This window comes from Notolabrus celidotus, chromosome 16 (genome assembly GCF_009762535.1).
Source record: "Notolabrus celidotus isolate fNotCel1 chromosome 16, fNotCel1.pri, whole genome shotgun sequence".
Lineage (NCBI taxonomy): Eukaryota > Metazoa > Chordata > Actinopteri > Labriformes > Labridae > Notolabrus > Notolabrus celidotus.
The window spans coordinates 8,986,159-9,005,850 of NC_048287.1; the positions used below are offsets into that span (position 1 = coordinate 8,986,159).

The 19,692-nt window shown below is 40.0% G+C and overlaps 2 protein-coding genes across 3 annotated transcripts; one reads left to right on the forward strand and one right to left on the reverse strand.

Moving 5' to 3' along the window:
• On the forward strand, window positions 1–10,159 carry s100v2 (S100 calcium binding protein V2). The gene is made up of 3 exons (XM_034704996.1): window positions 1–330; window positions 5,652–5,783; window positions 8,388–10,159. Exons 1-3 carry the CDS (start codon window positions 322–324, stop codon window positions 8,556–8,558), a joined length of 312 nt encoding a protein of 103 aa, XP_034560887.1. The 5' UTR covers window positions 1–321; the 3' UTR covers window positions 8,559–10,159.
• Window positions 10,160–13,733: 3,574 nt separating this feature from the next.
• On the reverse strand, window positions 13,734–18,706 carry LOC117828204. 2 transcript variants are annotated; one of them, XM_034705223.1, is made up of 3 exons: window positions 18,623–18,706; window positions 18,210–18,255; window positions 13,734–15,647 (listed from the first exon to the last, which is right to left on the reverse strand). In XM_034705223.1, the coding sequence occupies exons 1-3, from the start codon at window positions 18,702–18,704 to the stop codon at window positions 13,796–13,798; spliced, it is 1,980 nt and encodes a 659-aa protein (XP_034561114.1). In that variant the 5' UTR covers window positions 18,705–18,706; the 3' UTR covers window positions 13,734–13,795. The 2 variants fall into 2 exon arrangements, with proteins under 2 accessions (XP_034561114.1, XP_034561115.1); XM_034705224.1 differs by lacking the exon at window positions 18,623–18,706 and having other exon boundaries at window positions 13,734–15,664; window positions 18,210–18,248.
• Between the last annotated feature and the right edge of the window lie 986 nt (window positions 18,707–19,692).

A 19,692-nucleotide genomic window follows, 5' to 3' on the forward strand; every position in this document is an offset into this window, starting at 1 on the left:
CTGATGAGACCTGCGGCTCTGTGGTGGACATTTCACTTCATACAGTCTCATTTATGAACAAGAATAAGGTCCAAAGATTAACTTTGGACACTCCTGTGTGTGAGTAAAGGTGGACTGTAGGTTGGAGGTATCGCCTCTCGGGGCGCAGCTCCCCCCTCCTCCTCCTCCTCCTCCTCCTCCCCCCGGCTGAGGGAGGATCCAGGACGGCTGCCAGCTGGTGACAGAAGCAATGATCCACTGACACACACACAGACACACACATACACACACACAGTCAACAGCAAGAGACGCAGGAAGAAAAGACAGAAACTCACCGCAGACATGGCTCAGGTAAGAAAAAGTTATCAGATTAACATTCTGAGAGTGAGGGAAACACACCTGAGGACAGCTGCGCTAAGTTTGGCAACTTTTGAAACTTTACATTCGGGGCAGCTCTAATGTCAACGTAGGAAAAATGTGTCCAGCTGAGTTCGTTTAATGCTAGATTATAAAGTGTATCAAATAATAAAAACGTCTCTTAAAGTGAGCGACGCGTTCAGAGCCTGAAAAGTCTTTCTGGGACGGTTTCCTGCTGAAGACGCGCCATCTCACGCAGGCGGAAAAAATGCGTCTGTGGAGCAGCTTTCACCGGACACGAATAGTTTAACTCTTTGAGACTGCACAGTCACTTCACATACTCTGCGACCAACACCTCGAAACTTACAGACCAGCTGGATTCAGTTTCTGAACTTTTAACTGTTCTTCAACTGAGACGCTGTTCAGACAGCTGCCAGCTGCCCCTCCCTGAAGAGTCCTGTTACACCTTTAGAGAAACTTTGCGACTCATATTGTAACAGATCAGGATTAAATGAGGAGATTTGGTTCAAATTAAGTCAAAGAAGTTGCATGAAGGAGAATATGTGTGTAGCTATTGTGTTATTGATACAGTAACTGAATCAGGGGCGTGTCTCAGTTTGAATGTAAGGCCAAGGTGGGGCTCATCCACATGTAGAGAATGATTGTGCAATGCAGAATGGCTTCCGTTTTTTATTGTACTCCAGTATATATTAATATGTTACCAATCCATTATGGAGAGAGGGAGAAACTCTTTGGGGTGTTTTTGTTCTGCCTTTCCTTTACACTCCTCACAGGACCTATAACAGCAAAAACAGGACACAGATCAAAGCAGAGTTGAACCAGCAACTCCCAGGTCCTAAAATGACTGTTTCTGTCAGTGGTGTCTGGTGTGAGAGTGACATAACAGCAGTTTCTAGTTTGAAAAAGTTATCATACTGTTAGATAAAAAAGATGTGTCATAGAGATCCTTCCTGTAAGAGCCTCACACTTAAACAACCTAACCCTCTGTGGGAAACACTCCAGATCTAAGTGCGTCCGCTAAGAGTTCTTTCTTCGTCACTGACAGACTCAGACTGTGGTTCTAAAGCCTGATTTATATTTCTGAGTCGAATCCACATTGTCACATACACTGTATGTTTGTCTAGCCCTGTAACTATGGACAAGCCTACATGTAGCCTGACATGCACTTCCTCAGAATCACCTTTAGGGTCTATTGAGAAAAGCACTACTTTTCTCTAGAAGAAGACATGAGTTACTGGTCTACTGCTGCCTGTGTTTGTTAGTTTGTTTATGCAAATCCAACACTTATTTAAGACAAAAAGAAGAGTATTGATGAAAAAGGACCAACAAATGTCATACTTCTTGTTAAATTAGACCTCTAAATGTAAAACCAGTGCCTATTGAGAAAATTGAAGAATTCCCCTTTAAATTCCAGCAGACTCAGTTACATTGTTTGCAATAAATGATTAGAAACAGCTGACAGCTGACATTTCTGGAGAACAAACAATGCTCCTCTGCAGCCTGTGGTGGGAGAGGCTGTTGTAGAACTCACTCACAGTTCAGGATACATTTGCAAATTTCAGTACAGAGTCCCAAAACAAGCCTCCCTCACCTCACTGTGGATGTTCAGCAGTGTGTTGAGTTTCAGATTAACAGTGGTTTGGGTGTGGCTGATACAAACAGGCAACTTATCTGAAACATGGTCTTTAAAAACTGAACCACAAAAAGCTAATCCATGACTGTACTTTCCATAAATGGTCCACTGAAAGACTATTTCTACGATCTAACATAGAAACAACCGACTGTAAACAGAAGCCTCTGCAGTCTTCAGCTTATGTTTCAGAGACTATGTCGTATCATAAGTGTAAATTATAATGAGGTGTTGAAATGTTGTGCAGTAGTGAACGCTGTTTCTTGTGTACAGTCAGGATACTGGCTCTCTCTGTGGGATCCTTTCTGTTGAGGTGAAGAGGGCTTGCAGCAGCTTGTGGTGCATCAGTCACAAAGGGTGTGGTTTTCACAAAGCTGTCGGCCCACATGCAACGGGTAACTGTTGCCAGACTGCAGCCTGTTGTACAAGAGACGGCCATCTTTGATACAGCTCCATCCAAATTATAAGGGAGTTGTTGTTATTTAAAGGAGGAATATTTTTGGTATTTCTATTGCAGCATGAAAACTACGTCAGGTTACCTGGTGTTACATTAAAGGGGCATTACGGCATTTTCAATCCCCTGTTAAAGCATATTTTGATGTCTAAGTTACTAACAGGTACACACAGTTTTGAAATAGCTCAAAAATGTCTTCAGACTGCAGCAGAGAAACCTTAAATCCTTGATGGATCAAAGTGTGTCCACTAAAAGTTCTTGTTTTGCCCCTCATAGGCTCAGATTGTTATTCTAAGGGTGTGACAACCCTTAGAATACCCTAGAAAGGATCCCTAAAGAGAGATAGCTTTTAGTTCAAAAGGAAGATGATTTTAAACCAGAACACCTCACAGAGCACAGGAGTTGCTGGTCTACTTCTGTAACACTAGATTAGCTTGTTTCTTGTGTTATGTTCCACAAACATTCAGATCACCAAAATATTACATCAACATCGACAACCTTCATGATCAAGTCAGTGGCAGACCAGCAACCTTTAAGTTTGGGTAGATAAATTTACTTTTGATTTATGTGTGTCTTTGAAGAGATGGACCTTTGTGTTTAAGAGGAACATGACATTTTGAACCAGTAACAGCTCTTCCATCACTCTCTTCAAAGCCACTAGACCTCATTGACAAAAACAGCTATTTTTGCAGAGCACAGGAGTTGTTGATTTACCTCTACCTTCAAAGTTGAATTAGTTGTGTTTTTGTGATACTTTGATGAATTTAAATTCAACAAGAAATTTGAGAAACACACAAAGAGAAAGTAAACAACCCAACTTGGGCATAAGTAAACCAGCAACTCCTAAGTTCTGTGATGTGAAGTTCTCATTTTTATCAGTTGAGTTCGGTGGCTGGGAAGAGAGCAATGTGAAAGCTGTTTCTGGTTTTAAAAAGCGTTACAGTCCTTGTTACTTACTCTTGCGAATGAACATATTTGAGTATTCATTAGCCAAAGATCAGAGTCCGGTTTATTGCCACATAGGTTTACCTGTTTAAGAAATGTGTTGCGTTGTTGGTGAAAACACAAAATCATGGACACAGACAGAATTAAAAAAGGTAATAAACAGCACCTTCTGTCTCGAAGAATCAATACAATGTGATAAAAATACAATACAATACAAAACATGTACCATAGGTGTTATGGTACAAGCACAGTTTCCTGAGGAGGTGGTGGAGACCAAAAACAGAGCTAAAATATCATATTGACTTGTATTTATTAGATAGAAGCAAACAAGTCTCCAAATAAATACTAATGGTTTCTGAATAGCTGGGTGTTAATGTTTGCGAAGATGTTTATTTATATATAAGGTGATATTATGTTGAGTTTGTGCCAAAGGCCAACATGAACAAATACTGATTGCTTTTATTAAAGTCGCTGTGAGGAGTTTTTAACTGATGTTGAAAGTCTCACTCTTATCCTAACAAGTAACATAAAATTATCAGTAATCAGATTATTTCTTTCCTTATTTCTTTGCGTTTTCTGTTGAAGTATTGTTTCAGACAGAGAAACTCTGAAACCAAGGCTTTGCTAGCTAAAAGAGCTAAATGGCTTTAAACAGAATTTAATGTTTATGCTGGTGTGTGAATGCTTCACTGCTCTCTGAGGACTAAAGAGTTAAACCGTGTGTATAATTACGTTATTCCGACATTTATTGTGACACCAGAGCTCACATCATTACACCGGGGCTGTGATGGGTAACGCTAAACCGGTATGTCAGCTCACCTTTTGTAAGCTAACTAATGGTAATAAATCAGAGTTTGCAAAGTTTAGTTGTGTTATGTTACAATTCATAATTTGACGTAGCTACAAATCAATACATGACCTCATCACTCTGCATCCTGATAAAAGTTGTCCAAACAAAAAAAAGTAGGATTAAAAAGAAGATCTGTATTAATTTATTTTCTTCAGCAACAAATGAGACACATCTTTACCACAGAAGGTGATGGTGCTCACATGTAATGCATTCCTCATCTCAGAAATGCATTACTGAGTTCATCTAGAGGGGGCGCCAAAGTCAACACAATATGAAAACTCCTCACGGTTTCTTTCAGAGTTGAACCACCAAATGAAGAGACTAACAGTAGAAACATATATTCAATGAAAGACAGCGACTCAGTTTCATCCCTGGCCACGCTTCTGAAAATGTATCTCCTGTGAGTGTCCGTGAACCACCTGCAGCAGATCATTGTTTGCATAATCCAGTTTGAAGTAATCAAAAATAAAAAGCATGATAACGAGCTTGGTTCTGCTGCAGAGTAAAGAGGGTTTAGAGAAAAAGCTTCCTGCAGCATCGCACGTAGACTGATAGAAATGTGACTCTGCTTCTTTAAACAGGTAAAGAAATGTTGCTCACATACTTGGCCTTATTCAAACAGAGGTATTTGTTTAAGAGCTCTGCAGCTATTTAAGCTTTGTTGTCTAAATACAGGCAGAGAGTGAGAGCTGAGGAATGAAAAATAAGAAGTCTCAAATCTTTCAAACTTTTAAGAGTGCTTTAAAAGCGTCTGTTAACATATACAGTTACTGAAAAACATCTAGATTCTGCCCGTTTCCTTCTTGCTGACCTTGTGACAGAGCAGGAGGAGATGATTCAGCACACAGGAATTGATATGATGACCTTAATCGCCTTCCATCTTTGGATCTCTGTTTTCCTTTAGTTGCTTTAATGCAGAAAAGCAGCTCTTTTTGTCTGTTTGTTTTTGACGGAAACACCTGAACGCAGCCTGCCAAGAAAATGCAGATCCAGCTGATAACTCATTGGAGATTCGTCACCTTTTTATTGTTGCTCTGTTTTCACACTTTCCCTTAATTGTGACCTGCCAAGGGTCTGCATGTAAATTAGCTATAAGCTAACTTTGGTACAATGCATCAAATGGTAACATTTATGTTTAATATTTTACATGGTCCCTTTACAGATAAATCAAATAAATTCATAAAAAGTAATAATTCATACAGAAATATCTGTTATAGCTGCTTGAAATGAGTACTTTCAGTTTAACCTAACCTTTAACTTGAGAGGCAGCAGGACAGAGAATGCTTTCTTGGTTTCTGTCTTAAAGATGAGTTTGTTTTTTGTTGCATCTGTTCTCCTTTTGTTGTCAGAGCAGAGACCAATATGAAAGTATGAAGATGTGTTATTTATTGTTTATTGTTTGTTTCCTCGCTCAGAGTTCAGACCTGGAGCAGGCTATCAGCACACTGGTCAACCAGTTCCACTCTGCTTCAAGCAACGGCAGTGGAACGCTGAAAACTGATGAGTTCAAGAACCTTCTGTCGAGCCAGATGCCCAACATGGTCAAGGTAATACACTCGTTAGGCTCTACGTGTGTGTGTGTGTGTGTGTGTGTGTGTGTGTGTGTGTGTGTGTGTGTGTGTGTGTGTGTGTATTTTCTGCAGCTGGGTGTGGCAGCACTTTACTCACTGCACACACAGACAGTTAGAAACATGCTCGACAGCACAGTCACTCTACAAAGACGTGTACACACAGATATAAGAACCAGGCTTAGCCAACTGTTGGGAAAATGCATTAATGAAGCGGTGATTCAGCTTACAGTCAGTGTGTGTGTGTGGGGGAGGGGATCTTTTATTAGATTGTCACACTTCCTGACATGTCTTTTGACTTGAAGCTCGAATGAATCTCATTTTAGTCACTGTCAAAAAGCTAAAAAGCACAGGGGATATCATTCAGTATAAAGTGATATTTTGTAATACTGTAAGCAAAGAAAGATTACATATTTAAAACTTCAGGGGAAGAAGTTCATTTTTCAGAGCGTTAAGAACAGTGACATATTTATCCTGGGTAGGCTAATATCTGACATATCAGCTCCTCTTATCGTGCTGTCGGAGCAAAGGAATGTTTGCCTGTATTAAAAGCTAAAACCTGTACAGGTGAGCCCTCTTGACGCTGCCAGTGGTTGTTCAGTGAACTGCAGTTAGCATGGTGATAATCTCACTCTGTAGGTGTCAGTTAGCATTCTTGGCATCAACCACTACAGTGACATCACATAGGTCCTACGACTGATTTGTGTGAGTTTGGTTATTTACCTTTGCTATCTTCTGTTAGCTAAATTGTTTTCTGTTTGCTTGAAGCATCATTGCTCGTCATTATACATGAGTTAGCATTTGGCTAGTTACAACTACGCATCGGCAAGGATCTTGCCGCAGCAGAAAAGCAAGTTTATGCTAGCCAGTTAGCTGCTACTTAGCTGAACTACTTAGATCAAAAACATGGCTGGATGGTTGGTTGCTTCAAACATTTGCTTTTGAAATGACTGGGAAAGAGAAAGCTAGCGAGTTAATTTATCAAATTTGTCGTCTGTAGCTTTCAAAATGTGCATGCTAAAAATAACAAGCTTACATTAGTTTACAAAACCCTCAAAGAACCATGCCCCCCCCCCAGTTGGCTCTTTTTTTCTTTTCTTTTTGTTTAGTCCGTGTCATTGTTGGCAGACTTTTTCTAAGCTAACTATTCACATGTTAGAGGATTTGAGGAGAGAGAAAAGACAATCCTGAGTGTGACACCTCGAATGCTAATAAATACAACACCCTTTAAATTTCCTGGAAAAAGTTTGTCCTTTGCAGAGAAATCAGTCCACAGGCATTAAGGAAAGGGAAAGACGGGGAGGGTACTCATTTTTATTTTCCTGTTGCAATCTATTCACACATGAGAAACACAAAGCAACTGTCTTATGTGCAGTCGATGCTCGTAGTATCTTACTGCCTTGACTTATGTTTTGTGTGAGGCTTTAACTCTTTGTGTAGACCAGATGTTCCCGTCAGCAACAGATCCTCTGAAGGACTCTGCAGTCTGTTTGAGTTTGTTCTAATCACAGCTTCTCAAAAACACACAAGGAGAAATATGCTTCTCAAACCAACATTGTTGGTATTCTTAAGTATGAGGATTTGTTGTTTTTCTCAGTTTTTTATCATGGAAAATAAGATGATATAAATGATTGAATTCATATTTGTTAAAACTTTTCTTTTAGATGAGAGTTTGTAGTGATAACACTGCACTTCTCCTGACTGGTAACAGAAAACAAGCAACAATTTTTGGCTTTCTGTTGAAAAATCAAAAGAATATTTAAATGAAAGAAATTAATTAGATGTTTCTTACTAAATTTACATTCCTGATGAAATTACTCTGACACTGCATTTAGATCTTCATATAAGTCTTTTTGAAGTTTGTTTAACCCCTAAAGCCCACATTGTGAAGTGTTTTGTGTTTGCTTTGTGCCTCTTTTCTTCAGTTACGTCAATGTTAATCTCACTCTGCACTCCTCTCTTCCTCTCTCTGCTGGTGACCTTTCAGACATTCACCACCAAATAAATTGAGAGTAATGTTAAAAATAGCCTCCATGTTGCTTACTGACTTAGGATGGTAATGGATTTTTACCACAGTGTTAACAGGCAGAGGTGAAATCTGCAAACTCCTCCCTGCAGATTGACTTGACTTGATTTGTTGTGTAGGATCAAGACACAACACACCTTGACACGAGGACACAGAAGTGCTCCCACGCGTCAGATTTAAAAGCTGCTGGAGCATCCATAGTTTTAAAATCAAGCTATTCCTCGCTACTAACACTGGTGCCATTTTAGCTGAACTACATCTGAGGCATAAGACCCATCACTTCATGCCATCACAGGTCCTCAGCGATATCCAAAGACTCTTGTTCATGAAAACGACGATACTGCGCTATATTAAATTCTAGGGATATAATGATATCATTAAAAAGAAAAGTAAATCAAAAACAAACATTTCTTAATTTATGGAAATAAACCTCAACATTTGTAGTAAGTTCTGGTTAAAGGCCAGCTTTTTTCACATTCGCAGTTTTTATTTGTGCTTTGCTCCTGATGTTAAAACTTAACCTGACTCATGTTTGTTGTCCCTCTGTGTTCCCTCAGGGTATTGCCACAGAGCAGGGCCTGGGTGAGATCATGAGGAAGATGGGTGTAGCAGACGGAGAGGGAATCTCTTTCAAGAACTTCTGGTCCTTAATCCAGAATGTAGCCACCAACCAGCATAGCATCCTTGCAGCTGCGCAGAAGGCTGGCTGCAGTTGCATCCTCCTGTGAAGAGACGCGCTAAGACCGACACACCAGCAGCCTGGAGTTTAACTAAACACAGTAACACAATGTTCATCAGTCTCCTCATCAGTGTCAGACAGAGTGCCAAGATTCAGAGTCCAGTCTGCATGGAAAGCTCTTCCAAGCATTAGGACCAAACACTCTAAACACTAACATTACACTTCTGCCAGTTTGTTACCCAGCATCCTTTGCACCAGTTTAAATCCACATTTGGAAAAAAGTCCATACATCGCCACATACATTTTCAAATAACATGCAAACAAATAATCTAATCCCCCTCATGCTAAGTATAAAGAAACACTGAAGTGTGATTATGAGGTGGGTCATTTCAGCAAGGAGCCATATTTATAAGCTTCACGTAATTGAAATTGGAGTGGGGTGATGACTTGGAGGAGATTGTAGAAGAATTAGTTCAACAAACTGTTTTCTCGTTTTCAACCCCGCATGTAAGTATTCCCCCTCTCATTTTAGACTGATTCATGATAAATGTTGAACCTTTACGAGAGGAGGATTTGTAGGAGAGGAGGAGTGTAACAAAACCATGGCGCCAGCTCCAGCACCAAACTAATCATGTGTTAGCTTTAACTGAGCAACAATCGAAAGGCTTACTTTTAAATATACGTAAATGGCCCTCATCTGCTTCAAGCAGCTTGTTGGCTCCTCTGACAGTGTGTGAGTGCCTAATGTGAAAAAAGAGCAGTTGTTGGTTTACATTTGTGTGTTATAATCACACAAATTGAAGCATTCAGACACTTTCAAATGATCTAACAAGGGCTTTAATTGTTGGAGTCCCCAATGCTGAATCTGATTTTAACTGGTGCAAAAAGCAGGGAGCATTTTCACCCTCACTAACATGCTCACTTTCCCTCTTTCACTCCATTTGTCTTTATTTTTCTTCCTTGTATAATAGTGACTCATTGTGCCTTTAAATTGGTTGTGTTATCTTCATTTACACAAGGATGAACTGCCTATGGAAAAGTGGTGTTTTCCCTCAAATAGAAGCATCAGAATAAAGATGATTGACCATCCTTCGCCACTTAGAAAGGGAACAAGAGCGAGGTCTTTGCTGTCCATTTTTCCTCACTTTTTCCAGCTGCTGTCGTCTCCATATTTAACCACTTTAATTACAAGCATAGAGTTAATAATCAGCATTGTAGTGTAATCAAAACTCACCAGGACCATCAGAGGACTCATGAGTTTCTGTTTTAGTGTTTGCTTAAACTCTTGAGAGTTAAACCTTATCTCAGTCTTAACGTATACAACACAGTCATCTCAAGCCCACCTTCTGTTTGTCAGAATCAAAACTCTTGTGTTTGGATTCTTCCTTTACATCAGTATATTTTACTTTGCAATCATCAGGAGAAACATCTCAAATGTGGCGTAATGTCCCTTTAAACTGGTAACGCTTTACTTTCTGTGATCCTGCAGTTCCTATGTATTTATGTTTTATACTTCCCTGTGTTCTGACCTGTGTGATGCCTTAAGAAAAATGATTTCAATAAAAAAAAAAATCACCAGATCTGCATTTGTAATTGTTCTTTTATTGGTTGAGAAGTAAATTTGTCCACGAAATAAAACTGTTATCCGAACATGAAGTATTTTGACTCTTCTTGCAATGAAATCGAAATGTGTAGAAAGCGGAAGTAGTAGGAGTATACAGTGTATTAATCAGTGTGAGGCTCAATAAAATGCGTGTTAACGCACAGACTGTATAAGTAGACATAGCCACACAGAAAGCACACATTGGTTGCAGATCACTGTCTTAAATACTTCAACTTTAATATTTGGGAGATCCCCACCCTTTCTATTTTGGGAGAAGGAAAGGGGGCAAAAGGGACCATCTTTGGAGGAGAGGATGGAGCTATTGCTAGTTTGATTAAAACAGTGCAGCCTCAACTTACATTAGCTTGGTGCTAATTTTGGCTGGCTAATATTGGTTCAAAAAGAAAAAATCCTGATCTTGAAAAAATTAGCGGCCAATTACAAAGAGTGGCTTGACTCATCTTTACTGAGGCAGTTTACTGGAACCGTATTATTTCTTTAAATGAATTTGTGATATTTTGCTGAACATTTGCATAAAGACAATGCCATATAACAAATTGGTTCATAAAAGTGGGTGCTTGTGATTCCCAATGATGGTTGCCAACTGCCGTAAAACCAAGGGAAGACAGAAAAGACGCAGCAGTAGCAGTAGCAGAAGAAGAAGACTCAGCTAGCTAGCCTTTACGGAAGTGTGTGGCTTTCACTGCAGCTTAAATCACGTCAGAGAACATGACAGCGAGGTATTATACCCACAGCTGAAAAAAATCCATGTCAGATTGTGTGTTTCCATCATAGGGCTGTGACGCAGATAAACATGACTTTCAACATCTTTATAAATGGATAATGGCATGTCAGTGAGTCAGTTGTGTTTATGAATAAAGTTTATAAGGTAACCTGTCACTTCACCCTCATCTTGCCTTTCTTTAAGTTTATAGATAGCATTGTTTGTTTTTACGATTTTCCATAAATGTTGTGATAATATCATGAATTTTGTTGGCCACAACAATCCTGAGGCGAAAACCTGATATCGTAATGGCCCTTTTTACTACTGAATGAAGCCTTTGGGTCTATGTGACTTGTCTATTTGTCAATCACAGATAGCCCCTACTTTATTGTTAATCTGTCTTAAAATGGGCCAATAATTTACAAAATGAGGACAATGCTGTATTGAAAATCATCTCTATTCACAGATTCTACATAAAAATATAGATTCTGAACTGTGGATTTAAGTCTGAGCAGTGTTCTGGTTTCTGTTTGTAGTCCGAGTAGTGTAAACCTATCGGGTGTCAGCAGGCTTTGGTGTCACTGTCAGCAGGAAAAACAGTCTGTATGGAGAGTAAAATCAGGAGAAACACAATCCAGCATAAAGACATCTCGGCTTGCATCGTTGGTAATCTGAGGATTATTTATTTCCATCTTTAAATAAACAGATATCTTCATGAAGAGTAGCTAACAATCTGTTGTAGATCAAACATTTACACTGAGAAACATTGATGTGTTTAGATTTCCCGACTTCCTGGAATAAATCAGAAATGATGGATCCCGCCTTCATTTAACAAACAAACACTGTAAAAGTAGTTTTCTTCTCTTGAGTACAGACCTGACAAAGCTTGACTTTTGTCTTTTGACTAATCTGCATCATGATGTTATTTCAGTAAACTTAAGACCCGTTGAATAAAAGAAAATCACAAGAAAATCAGTTTCTTTTTTAGGTTCATACCGCTGAAGTGAGCCGGGTGAAGCTTCTGTGGAACTTATGGTTTACAGTGAAACTGAGACTCACCACAAATACCTTTGGTTATAAATCCTTGGTTCATTCCATCTGGGGAATGGAATGAACCAAGGAATGACAGATATTATTATTTTGCAGACATACAGTGGGGCAAAAAAATATTTAGTCAACCACTGATTTTTAGCAAGTTCTCCTACTTAGAAAGATGAGAGAGGTCTGTAAAAAATCCAGGAAATCACATTGTAGGATTTTTAAAGAATTTATTTGTAAATTATGGTGGAAAATAAGTATTTGGTCAATAACAAAAGTTCAACTCAATACTTTATAACATAAGCTTTGTTGGCAATGACAGAGGTCAAACGTTTCCTGTAAGTCTTCACCAGGTTTGCACACACTGTAGCTGGTATTTTGGCCCATTCCTCCATGCAGATCTACTCTAGAGCAGTGATGTTTTGGGGCTGTCGCTGGGCAACACAGACTTTCAACTCCCTCCACAAATTTTCTATGGGGTTGAGGTCTGGAGACTGGCTAGGCCACTCCAGGACCTTGAAATGCTTTTTACGGAGCCACTCCTTCGTTGCCCGAGCGGTGTGTTTGGGATCATTGTCATGCTGGAAGACCCAGCCACCTTCCATCTTCAATGCTCTCACTGATGGAAGGAGGTTTTGGCTTAAAATCTCACAATACATGGCCCTGTTCATTCTTCCCTTAACACGGATCAGTCATCCTGTCCCCTTTACAGAAAAACAGCCCCAAAGCATGAGGTTTCCACCCCCATGCTTCACAGTAGGTATGGTGTTCTTGGGATGCAACTCAGCATTCTTCCTCCAAACATGACAAGTTGAGTTTTTACCAAAAAGTTCTATTTTGGTTTCATCTGACCACATGATATTCTCCCAATCCTCTTCTGGATCATCCATATGCTCTCTGGCAAACTTCAGACGGGCCTGAACATGTACTGGCTTAAGCAGGGGGACTCGCCTGGCACTGCAGGATTTGAGTCCCTCTCGGCGTAGTGTGTTACTGATGGTAGCCTTTGTTACTTTGGTCCCAGCTCTCTGCAGGTCATTCATCAGGTCCCTCCGTGTAGTTCTGGGATTTTTGCTCACCGTTCTCATGATCATTTTGACCCCACGGGATGAGATCTTGCGTGGGGACCCAGATCGAGGGAGATTATCAATGGTCTTGTATGTCTTCCATTTTCTTACAATTGCTCCCACAGTTGATTTATTCACACCAACCTGCTTGCCTATTGTAGATTCACTCTTCCCTTTGGTCTTGGCCATGGTTGAGTTTGGAGTCAGACTGTTTGAGGCTGTGGACAGGTGTCTTTTATACAGATAACAAGTTCAAACAGGTGCCATTAATACAGGTAACGAGTGGGGGACAGAAGAGCTTCTTAAAGAAGAAGTTACAGGTCTGTGAGAGACAGAAATCTTGCTTGTTTGTGGGTGACCAAATACTTATTTTCCACCATAATTTACAAATAAATTCTTTAAAAATCCTACAATGTGATTTCCTGGATTTCTTTTCTCATTTTGTCTCTCACAGTTGAAGTGTACCTCTGATGAAAATTACAGACCTCTCTCATCTTTCTAAGTGGGAGAACTTGCAAAATCAGTGGCTGACTAAATATTTTTTTGCCCCACTGTATCTGGAGGGGAGAATTTCTTTTCTCATTGATCTGAACACACCATCGCTTCTGAAGTTTCTGATTGGACTATAAACAATGAAATGCAGAGAAAAGGAAGTCTGTCTACACCGGAAATACAAACAAACTGTTCATCGTTCCAAGAGGTATATATCAGATGACAGCCAATTGTGCACTGCATTGGCTTGGCAAGCTACACCATCTCTCATATACAGTCTATGTTAAAGAAATTCAAGCGTAAAGGAATACTCTAACCCATATTGCAAAAAGTAATAAAACAATAATCACACTATATCAGCTTTATGGTTTATAATTATTACTGAAAGAAGGAGCACATCCTCTCTTCAGTTTCTTCCCTTCAGGTGTTCCTCTGAAAAACTCCAGATAAGATGAGAACACATACTTATTCATGACTTTCACCTTCCCAAAGATTTCAAGCTCTGTTTGCTCATCGTGGTCGACCGTGTTCATCATCTGCTTCGATTTCATGTACAGGGAATTCTCCTTCGCCACAACCTGATCCAACCAAATCTGCTTCTCCTGAGCAGCCATCTCGTAGTTCTCAATGGAGCAGCCATAGAATCCTCTACGCAGACCTTCAGGCCGGGGGTTTTCCGTCTCCATGGGGTGGTCAGATCCAACAAATGCTGTGCACAGGGCGCTGTCCGTTCCCCGTGTTCGACCAACCTCACAACCTATGACGCTCATGAGGAAGAGCGAGAATGTTCTGAAGTTGAGCACTGATGCTGAAAACACGGCTGACATGAAGTATCGACCCCACCTCTCACAGTTGTAGCTGCACTGCTGGTACTGGAAAGTCTGCCGACAGAAGTCATTGAATTTGGAGGGTTTGAGACCCTGTCTCAGATCCTGCAGGGATGGCTCTCCCTGTGGCTCGTTGAAATGTTGACGGAAGTTTTCAATTTCTGCAGGATTGTCAGAGCTCATGAACTTCCCCTCCAATGTGACACTGAGATTCCTCCCGTGTACCCTGTATATGCACTCATTCAGAACGTAGTAAAGGTCTGATGTAACCTCCTCTCTGGCATTGTATCGTATCTCCACAACTAGATCTTGGATGTCATTGATGTGCTTGATGACGATGTCTCCCTCTGGTCCTGGCTCTGTAAGCCAAACCACTTTCTTCTGTTCGTGTGCGCCCTGTGGGACATAATCAGAAGCACGCCGTCTTTCAGTCTCATAGAACAAGCTCCATGTCAGCCCCTCCAGGCAGTCAATAGAGGAGTACTTTTTGCGAAGCTCTCTTGGAACAAACATTTGAGGGTGTCTTGGCCAATCGAGTGTCTGAAGATACAAAACATTTCCTCTATAATCTGGAAACACTGGGCCGGCACAGCCAAGTTCTGCTCTTGTGCACAGGTTTCCTGTTTGGTCCACTTCAGCAGTGACTCTTCTTCCGTGGTCATGGGACCTCCAGACCCCCTCAGTCCTGGTCAGGATCTTTCCATCAGTGCTGACAGACAGGAAGGCGTCATACAGGTTCAGTTTTGTTTCCACACCAAGAGACTGGAGGACTTGGAGCAGCTCTAACATAAAGTTTCGGTCGTTTCCGAGGTTGCAGCTGATGATGCTCATGGTGTCAAGAGGACCAAAGACACTCTGAGATTTTAAAGCTGACACAACTCTGGCGAGTTCTTCTGGACCATAACCCGAAAGGACTGTGCCATTGGATCCAGTGCTGCTGTGACCAACCAGTATGACATCATCATTACCAGATGAGACTAAACAGCTCCCACTGAGAGTCTGCAGCGCCCCCCTCTGGTAGCTCAACAGGGTGGATTCAGTGGGATGCCTCTGAAACAGGTGAGTGGCCGACTCGATCACTGCAGGCTCCTCCTCCATAATAACTATGAACTGATGCCTGCTTTTAGTGTGCACATTTTGAGAGTTCATCAAGTCCTGGTCGGACCAAACTTCTGTCCCAACTGCGTCTTTAGTGCAGAGCCTAAAGCTTTCAGAGGTCTTCCAAGTTGTCTTTGACGTCAGAGTTTCCTTAAACCACATACCCACACTGCTGTTGGTTTCACTTGGTTGTTTTGATTCCGGTTTGCTGTAAGGATCAGACTTTCCAGAAGCCCCAGGACCAGAGAGGAGAGGGTCAGGCCTTGGTGGAGTCGTCTGAAGATATGCCCTGGAAATACAGTAGATCTGTATGAGGTGAATAATGAGCCTAGATGTAATACTGACTCTGACTGAATGAACACTACCAAAGGAGTAATGAAGCATGAATGAAATATGCTCTGGAGTCACTTTTATCACCTTTTACAGTGAGAATGAGAGGATTTGAGCATTGTCATGCCATGTTCCTCTCTTTGTTGGCAGTACAGTTTCAGCTGAACAGATTTTCCCTCTGCCGTGTGAAAATTTTCTCTTTCTTTTTCAACATATCAGCTATCCCGTCCAATCATATCAGAATCAATCATTATTTCATATTGAAGACTGTATATCTCAGGGTAATGAACTTCATGACATAATATTAACTTTTTCCTCATAATTTTGACTTTTTTCATAATTTTTACTTTAATCTCTTGGTTTGACTTTCTCAAAAGTTTTTAATCATATTTATAAATTTCCTAAATTTGACTTTTTTTGTATTAATATATAATTTCATCTTTTTATCTCATAAATTTTAAACTTTGCTCCTCATCTTTATTCAAATTAAACTTTTACTCATGATTTAGAATTTTTTACCTTGCCTTTTTTACCTCTATCTCCTAAAGTTAAAATCTATAGCTCATAATTTTGACTTTTACCTCATTATATGACTTACTGTCACATAATTTTTGTCTCATATGTTCAACTTTTATACAATTTTTTTTGTCTATTAAATATGACTGTAATATTTGACTAAAAACTTGATCTTTATGACATTAATCCATAACGTTGTCTTTATTTTGATCTTTTGACTCTTAAATTTGACTGAATGTCTCAGAATTGTATCTGTTATTGTAGAAATAATGACTTTTTCTGACTTGATTTTAATTTTTTCTCATAATTTTGACTTTTGTCCCTTTAACTTTTTATTTCAACATTAATCTCTTTCTCGACTTAACTCCTCATGACTTTGATCCTAAATCTCATAATAATGATCTAACTTAATTTTCACTGTTTTTCTCTTGCTGGTGAAAATTGACTTTTATACATGCAGATGGAGAGCAGTTATGATGCAGATCTGCTCTCAGTGATTTACAGTGATTGCAGAGAAATGTAGTCATGTTTTAAAAATCAAGCTACTGATCCCGTCAAGAACGCTGATGTTTTCATGTGTCCATCCCTTCCTTTTTGTGATCTGTGAGTCTATCATCCACTTTAGACTAAATCCTCCAGACAATCATATCATGAACACTTAAACAACTTACTTACTGCAGATACTACTTTACATAGGTTCAGAAAACGTCAACAGTAACTTAAGAATAATAACATTTGGCATAAATCTAACGATTTTACTATGAACTCTGCCAACACTCTGACATATGCACCCCAGGCTGTCAAAACCTCCATTACTGGGATGTGAGGATAAACACCAACGCCCCCCAGTGCCTTTGAATCCCCTGACGAGACAATCAGTTAAGGACAGCCAGCTGTCAGACTGACCGGGCTAACATGCTTATGGCACTAGTTTAGATTGTAAATGAGCAGCTCTCATTTAGCACATGTGAAATCATCCCAACTCCAAAAGCTCTTTATATCACACTAACCTATATAAGTGCACACGGATGGCAGAGGGAGCTAGAGTGTCAATCTGCCCATCACCAATCCAATCACAAAAATATGACTATGCCTTTAAGAGCAGTTTGGGATTTTTGCCCTGGACACTTTGACATGTGGACTACAGGAGCTGGGGATCACACCAACATTTAACTATTTTGAGGACTACCAACTGTACCGCTGAACCACAGCCCACCATCAACAAAGAACATCAAACTTACGATCCTGTTTCACCAAAATAGTCTTAAAGTTGTGATTTTGAACACCACTCAGTGAGGCCGGATCATCAAAAACACGGCCTTTCCTGAACTACTGCAGCCATCTAAGCTTTTATTATAAGCTGCTGGGTGCTGGGTGCTGGGTGTTGGGTGCTGGGTGTGACTTCACCAAAGTGGGGTACACACAACACGATTTGGGGCCAGACAAGAGTCAGCAGTGTCCTGATTTTCAGATCTTTTGCAGATCATCTTGCCAGATTTTCTGTGGTGTGAAATTACTACTATCCGTCTCATCACTATCATCTTTCTCTCTCTTTTCATCTCCACTGTCCCTCTTTCCAACCCCAACTCAGCCGAGGCAGATGTGTATCTAACATGAGTCTGGGTCTGCTGGAGGTTGATTGATTGATTGATTGATTGATTGATTGATTGATTGATTGATTGATTGATTGATTGATTGATTGATTGATTGATTGATTGATTGATTGATTGATTGATTGATTGATTGATTGATGTTTAGCCTGCTCTTACACAGATGCAGCCAAGAAAACTAAAGCAGAGGGTTAATGAGTCATGGCTGCACTTCTTGCTTTGCTGTTCATCAAAGCTTTGCAGGTAGAAACACCTGAGTAACAGCTGACTTTACAGAAAGGAACAAGTTGATGCAATGTGTCATATCTGATCCATGAAACATAGTCTTTTACAGTCAAACACCACCTGAGTTATCGTGTCAGGCTTTGCAGGATTTGCATCACCTGTTGTCTCACCTGTTTCCAGTATTAGTGCTGACTGAAGTCCTGAGAGGCTTCCAGTCTGCGATTACAAAAAACAGAGATATGTGTGTTAAAGTCAAAGGCTGGTCCTCAGCTGGTTTTCATGTAAAATGCTGCTCAGCTGATGTTTTGGGATTATCACTTGTTCAGTCGCTTATTCATCGCAGGTCAAAACAGACTTTGTATGCTTACAACTCTACACTGAGTATGAATATGAACTTCATACATTTTGTTTATTCATTGAGAAGGATTTAAAGGAAAAGTTGTTACAGCATTTATACTGTTCTGAAATTTTAGAGCTTTTAAGGTGAGGATGTTAAACCAGAAGACCACATATAGAGGAGAAACATTAAATCTGTAGATCCTGATTCAGGAACAAAACTAGATTAAAAGTGTAATAATCTTACCTGCACTGCTTCCTGCTGCCAGAGACAGCTGAACAACAATTAAAAGATGAAATCCACAGAGTGTCTGCATGGCTCTGAGCATTTCTGTAGCAGCTGGAGTGAAGACAGAGGAGAATGCAGCAGAGCAGAAGAGCTTCAGGTCATTATCTGTCTGCACATTTGGTTAGATAAAGATGAAAATGAGAAAATAACGTTTATGACTGCACACATTATTAGTTAAACATTACTAAACTGCAGACCGTCTTTCATTCTGATGCACATCTGCTTCTGTCCCCCTTTTCTTTTCATTTTCAGCGTCTGTTGTTTGATTGAATGTCTTATAACAACTCTGAATAGGTGTAGCTCTGTTGTAAAATTACACTAAATATCAAAATGACAGACACGGCAGCTCTACCATGCCATTTAGATAACTTAAACAAACTACAACCTACACCACTGTATACACTATTTGGACACTCTTCAGGGCTTTACTCTGCCATCATAAAACACTTTCTTTTTGCACTAGTTGAAGTGGAAAGGGAGGACTGAGCTGAAATGATCACTGTGTTGGCACCATCCTGTTCAGACTTTGATGCTTCAAATGATTTTGAACTGAGATGCAAACATATCAAAATTCACAGTATATCAGCGTACTGTGCAAAAGTCAATTTGACTCATCATGCATCAAAGACCCGAACAGCTGATTGCCCTGCAGACGGAGGAACAGAATGAGTCCGGTTTGTGAAAAGGGTTTAAACAAAGTGTCTTTCTGAAGGCAAAGTTAAGAGCTGAAAAAAGCCCTGTCTGCAGAGCTTGATAGCCTAGCTTCTGTTAGAATGAACCGAGCTGACCGGGATCCCCTGTGGGTAATACATTTACTGTTGACAAGAGCCTCATACAACCACACACATCTTTCTCTTTAACATTGTGATGCAAAATATTGTCAGTATATTCCATCCTAGGTTTGAGGTGAGTTTGATTTCCCCCCTCTCTTAATTTAAATCCACTTTTAAAGTTTTGAGCATCATAATTAAAAGTTAGACCAAACTTAAATCTGGTTTAAAAGTTAATCCACGCTGCTGCAGCATCAG

Coding starts and splice junctions, on each gene's coding strand:
- s100v2 (XM_034704996.1), top strand. Junction 5,784..8,387: donor AGATGCCCAACATGGTCAAG/GTAATACACTCG, acceptor GTGTTCCCTCAG/GGTATTGCCACAGAGCAGGG.
- LOC117828204 (XM_034705223.1), bottom strand. CDS start 18,704: ATGCTCAGAGCCATGCAGACACTCTGTGGATTTCATCTTTTAATTGTT. Junction 18,256..18,622: donor GGCAGCAGGAAGCAGTGCAG/GTAAGATTATTA, acceptor TTGTAATCGCAG/ACTGGAAGCCTCTCAGGACT. Junction 15,648..18,209: donor AGCACTAATACTGGAAACAG/GTGAGACAACAG, acceptor CTGTATTTCCAG/GGCATATCTTCAGACGACTC.